This window comes from Diadema antillarum, unplaced genomic scaffold (genome assembly GCF_040938485.1).
Source record: "Diadema antillarum isolate AM-2024a unplaced genomic scaffold, OU_Dant_1.0 scf00000131, whole genome shotgun sequence".
Lineage (NCBI taxonomy): Eukaryota > Metazoa > Echinodermata > Echinoidea > Diadematoida > Diadematidae > Diadema > Diadema antillarum.
This window is the reverse complement of record NW_027271020.1, coordinates 3,130,454-3,136,628: the sequence shown is the minus strand read 5'-3', so window position 1 is coordinate 3,136,628 and position 6,175 is coordinate 3,130,454. Positions and strand designations below refer to the sequence as shown.

The 6,175-nt window shown below is 39.2% G+C and overlaps 1 protein-coding gene across 1 annotated transcript; it reads left to right on the top strand.

Moving 5' to 3' along the window:
- The first annotated feature begins 4,143 nt into the window (after positions 1-4,143).
- Positions 4,144-5,641, top strand: LOC139720632 (solute carrier family 35 member G1-like). Its single transcript, XM_071631989.1, has one exon. It carries the CDS (start codon positions 4,391-4,393, stop codon positions 5,612-5,614), a length of 1,224 nt encoding a protein of 407 aa, XP_071488090.1. The 5' UTR covers positions 4,144-4,390; the 3' UTR covers positions 5,615-5,641.
- The last annotated feature ends 534 nt before the right edge of the window (positions 5,642-6,175 follow it).

Sequence of the window (6,175 nt, the reverse complement as noted above, 5' to 3'; positions counted from 1 at the left end):
AGCTTGTGATGTCACATGAGTACAACGATATAAAGAAAGAATAAAGAAAATTCAACATATTTCCATTTTTCTGGCATAACAAAAGAACACTCGACTTCTCTCTTTCAGAAGGCAGGGGGAATAGTATTACCCTTAACATACGTCAGTAGCAAGTCGAAGAAATGTGCACTTTATTCAAAAAGTAAAGTTTTGTGAAATTCTCTTTTTATTTTCCTTATATAGTTGTACGCATGTGACATCATACACTGTAGTAGTCTTCTCTTCCAGCAGTGACTGCGCAGATACTTAAAATATTCGTAACTTTTGAACGGATTGTCCAATTTTCCTCAAACTTTCACTGATGTGTTCTACTAATATTGCTGCATTCTCTCAATCCTCATGCATATGAAGGTGGACTTGTCCTTCAAGGAATTTCTTTCAGTTTCATTCCTTCAGTGGAGTTTTCGATCATACATTCAACCACTTGTGAACTTGTCGTACATGTTTCAATATGTGAAATATTATGTTTCTCTTATGTTTCTTTTAAACATTCGGCAGTTCAGCTCCTTTGCAAATCTGCAAGAGCTCTTCATTTTACATCTGTATACCCGTACAGTATATGAAGAGGTATGGCATGATGGCATACTAGAACTTTGGTTACTCTCCCAGTATGTGCACTTCAAGCCAGTGTACAAGAGATCTCTGGCTCGTAAGTCAGGCGTACTTCCAGTAGGCCACTTCCTATCACGTGTACATGTTGCGCTGATTTCTTTGTCTAATATTTGACCCCATCAGTGGGCCCTATACTCTTCTTTGTGTAGTGTCATTCTTGCAGAGCCAGAACCACTGGCCTTGAGTGTTGTTTGAAGTGAATTGGATGGGAAATTGGTTAATTCCAGGATTATAAGTACTTCGTAACATCAGTAGTGTATAATAGCTCTGGAAAATACAAAGACCAACCATGTCGAATGAATGAAATCTTCTTTCTGCATGCATGCTTGTTCTTTTGGCCATTGATGCATTGGTAAGCATTGTTCAGGAAATTGAATAGTTAATTGAATTTAGTACCAGTAACTACTTATGTATCTTTGGGGCGGGACCGAGTACAGGAGAGCATAATAGATGTTGACTTCTGCCCCCCCCCCCCCCCCTTGTAGTCCAAGAAAAATTCATTGATGCAAATAAATGTTTCATCACAACTCTTGAGACCACAATCATTATTGAATTGTATAGACACCATTCAGGGACACAATGCCCTGAACATCACATGACTATACTGTGTATTATCAAATTATTTTTTATTATTATGTGCAGTGTATGTGCCGTAATCAAGCGATGATGCCCTTTGAGCCCTTCTTCAATTTGTGTGAAATGTTTGAAAAAAAATAATTGTGAACGTTTTGTAAATATATCCTGAATAAGCAGAATGGAAATTCATTCTTAGTTGTACATTTTCTTCTTCGTTAATTAATTTGTCTTATTTTTGTTTTGTTTTTTGTTTTGTTTTTGGAGGAGGGGGGGGGGGGCTGGAGGAAAGGCAAATTACAAAATTCATTTGTATTTTTGTGTTTACTGAATAGGTTGAATCTGTAGAGTCATATATTTGTTGCAGAATATGCCTTAAATATCGCATATCACCAAAGATTTTGCTGATGCACTTATAACTCTTAACAGTCGATAGAAAAACAAGGATTGCTCTTTTAATTTTCACTTACTACTTAATGTTGGACAAAATCATATTTTTTGAATGTTCAAAACCGAGAAAATAGGGGCCATTGCTACAGTGTCCTAAGTATTTGAATATCTAAACATACATTCTCTATTGTGATGCACTGGTATCTTTGTCTGAAGTATAGAATATGTTTCTAATCTCTGTTTGTATGTAGGTAACCAAGAGATTTCAGAGAGAGAAATGATGTTCTTACAAATTGGAATCAGAAGCTCTAAATGAAAGTTGTGCAAGGTAGGCGAGAAGTCTTTGTAAAATCCACACAACATTGCCCAACAAGACAGTAATAAGCATGTATGCTTTTGAGCACACATATTGTGTATACTAATAATGATAATTAACCGTGCTTATAAAATTGCATTTGTATTGAAACATAGTGCAAATATATGTCTTTATACACTGTTGACCTGCTGATTCCTGTGGGGGAAACGACGTGGCAGAAAAAGTATCTATAATTGTCTATAAGGGTAGTCTGTAAATCAAGACACATTTTTCATTAAACTGTGATTATCGTCAGCATATTAGAAGCTTCTGCACACAAAAGGATATGATATTATGTACATATAGGTTTCGCACTTTATGAATAATTACCATCATTGTTATTATCATCATCGCCATTATTTGAAAAAAAAATGCTCGATCACGGAGGTGATCAAAGATGTGAAATATTGAGGAAAATGGAGTAATGTAGGCCTGGATATGAAGTTGGTTATCTGTGCTGTTGAAAGTGAACCAACAAGTCATTGTGTAAGCATGGGTCTTATATGGGACACAAACCAATAATCATTGCTTTAATATTAAAAACAAAGAACATAACTTTCGAGAGATTTCATTCAATCAAGCATGTGCGGTTAGTGTTAGCTCCAACATGTCCAAAGTAAAATGCAGCTTTTAAATGACACACGAGGCTACGAAACCAATAGCTGCAATAACCAACTGGCCGCGCTGCCCATTCCAAATTATTAAGGCAATCACTGGCCGTGGTCCTCTTCTGGTAAATGTAATGTTCTAGAAACTATCTGGCTAGAAGACCAAAAATATGATTTTTCCCACCTCTTCAGAGTTCTGCTCAATGCACATAGGTACAACTTGAAGTTTGCGTTCATGTGCTGTCTACGATTAAAAGGGCTAAGTTAGATCAACAAGCCTGGTATTTTACCTATTTGGTGATAAACGCAAACAGAAAAACTGACCGGAAATGAATATTATTTATTAGTGGAAAAGTGAGCAAAGAAAATGGGATTCCATCGGAATTCGAACCCGATAGCTTCTGACCATTCGAGCATTGAGAATTTTGGGTTTCTGGGACGAATACTGAAAAAATACACTAGGGCTTTCTACAGCTCAGTCGGTAGAGCACCGGGCTAGCAATCCGGAGGTCTCGGGTTCGAATCCCGATGGAATTCCATTTTCTTTGCTCTCTTTTCCACTACAGTATATTTGGTGATAGATGCATTGTGGTTCATTGAAGGCTTGCATAGCAAGAGGCTCTAAGCCTTATACTTCATAGTGCACCAATTCTGATTGTAATCTTGAGAAGTACTGTCTGTATAAGTCTACCACTCATTTCACTTGTCAAAAATCTTATTCTAATGTTTGTTAGGATTAGTGTGTGTTGAATTCGGTAGCATAAAAATGACTAAACCCATATACAATTTGGTTTAGAATGGCTGTTGAGGCAAACTGCTTACTTCTGCCAACCAAGTGCTATCTTTTTGTTTCGTAGATTATTTTTTGTCTGTTTGTGGCAAGGAGTCTCCAGTAGAGTGGTTGTGGTCCGCACGGCGTAAGTAAATATGGTCCTGAATGTGCTGTGCAGATAAGATTTGATGCCCAAAGTGTTCATGTCCTTTAGCAGCTTCCTATTATACATATAGAAGTTCCTGAGTGTTTGGGTGAAAACTGTTTGAGGAATACAGATCTAGAGGTTCACTCACTTGCAGTTCACTATCCATCTTTTCTTTTCTTGTTTTTGTGGTGATACCCATATATAGATAAAGAGAAGGCCTACGCGTCATTGGAGGAGGTCATACACCAAATCGACAGAGGACTTACAGCGTCTTCATCATCACCCTCCTGCTTTGTTGCTTGGACAACAGAACATCTTCTCTTCAGGTCCAGTTTCACTCAGCAAACAGTTCTTAAAGGTGGCTAAGAGAGTGGAACCGCACAGCTTCTGCCTTGAGGCTTTCAAGTTTCTGAGGAGGGAACATGCAAAGGACATGGATCGAGACGTTTTCAAACTTTCTGATCTTGGAGTGACTTGAATTTTATGTTATTGTCTACGCCACTTGCTGGTATTTGTTGTTGAGAGTTATGGAATTGCGGTGTTTAACAATGAGTATTTAGCCTGTAATGACATTGAAGTGAAATGAAATTTTGCCAGAGAAAATTACCCAAAGATTTACACATATTACCAAAGGTGTTTATTTGTTTAATATATCATATAAATATAAGTATTTTAATCTGTATTTGCTCAGGCGATCTGAAACAGTATCATTGGTACTTATTTCCTTCCATTCTCTTACGATCAGTCACGGCTAGGACGTATGTGGGCATGGGTTCGTACTAGCCACTGTTCATATGAGGTATAAGTTGTAAGAACATATGCTAGTAACTGAAACCGTAGTTGACAATTTATGTGATTAGGGTGGAAATGTTCTTCTGAGTGCTTTGGCAAAGATGAATAGCAAAGAAAGCAGAAGTGTAAAGAGCAGGAAAATGTGTGTCCGCAATAGGATGATTGATGAGAAGGCCAGCGGGCTAACTGCTCCAGGAGACGATTCTAGTGGTGAGGGACCATCTGGAAGCCATGAGCTTGAGGGAGCAAAATGGGATTCTTCAAAGCTCTCAGTTCAGGAGATTTCGGAGCCTGGGGACGTGGGCTGTTTGTGGAGGAACCTACACCTTCACAGAGGGTTGATTTTTGCCTTTGCCTCGTGCATTTTCGTGTCTTCTGGCTCCATTGGTGTCAAGATGCTATCAGGGAGGATTGCTCCCACCGAGGTAGCCACAATTCGTCTCTTTAGCTACTTAATCCTGTCTTTACCCCTCCTGGTCCTCTTTCGCGTGCCTCCCAAAGTCACTCTTACACAGTTGAAATGGCTTCTTTTGAGAATTGTGGCTGGTGCCAGTGCCATGACTCTGAGTTTCTATTCCTACCAAAACATCCCAGTTGGCGATGCAACTGCCCTTCTCTTGTGCAACACCATCTTTACTGGTATCTTTGCTTGGATCATTATGGGGGAAAGGTATACCCTTGTTGATGCCGCATTAGCCGTGATTGCTTTATTTGGTGTGGTGCTGATTGCCCGGCCGTCGTTTCTCTTTGGTGATCTCGTGGCTGCTCGCAAGGATGGGAACACCCTTCTGGGAGTCCTTGCTGCATTACTTTGTGCCTTCTGTGCCGCCACCGTTTTCGTCCTAACTCGGAAGCTTGGAGGAATCAAGGTGCATCCTCTTATCCAGATCATGGCCTTTGGCAGTGCAGGGGGTGTCCTGACTGCCATTGCGACAACAGCTCTGGGAGAGTGGAGAATCCCTCAATGTGGAAGAGACAGGCTCATCCTCATATTCATAGGCATTGTTGGCTTCCTGGCTCAGATCTGTATGACTCTCGCATTTAAGCTGGAGAGAGCATCCTATGTAGCAATGGTCAAGAGTAACAATGTCATAGTGGCCTTTCTTTTGGAGTTCGCTGTCTTTAGTACAGTTCCTCATTGGCTGTCTGTGATCGGGACATTATTGGTTTTGTTTAGTTCTTTGGGAGTTACCATCAAGAAATGGATTGCTTCAAGGAATCCTCCTCAAGGAGAGGTAAATGCAGATGAAGAGGAAAGAGAAGGTGAAGAGCAGATGATTCCTAATTCTGATGACAAGAAAGAGGAAGAAGCAAATGGGCATTGATTCAATTCCTGTCCTCACTGTACCTATTTACTGCATGCAATGACATTATCTGTTTCAGTAGCATTGTACCTGTTGAATTATGTGTACATGTATACATGATATTTCACAGTGTTTTCATTTTCATATATATTTGACATTCAACCAATTTTTGTGAAATGATCTGTGGAAATCTTGAATCCTCTAATCCTCTTAGAAGTTTCTGGTTCGAAACTTCTTTCTTGAAAATGAATATTTCTCATTTCCTCCTCCGTCAATGTGGTTCTCGATCACACATTCAACAACTCTCAGAATTGCCTTAAAAGTCCAAACTCACAATAAAGTGTACTCTTGATACACAATTTATGGCATATACCGTGTGGTGAATTACAGAAATGCATTTTTTTTCATGATTAGCATAGAGATTCCTTTAAACTTTATGAGATTTTTCAATATATTGTTGCACATGCATTATTTAGTCGACCGCCTATCGCTTTCTGTATAAACAGTACAGTGTACATGTGCATTAATGTCTCTAGCCTTTGCTTGTTTGCAGGAAGAATGTGTATTTACAAAATAACGTTG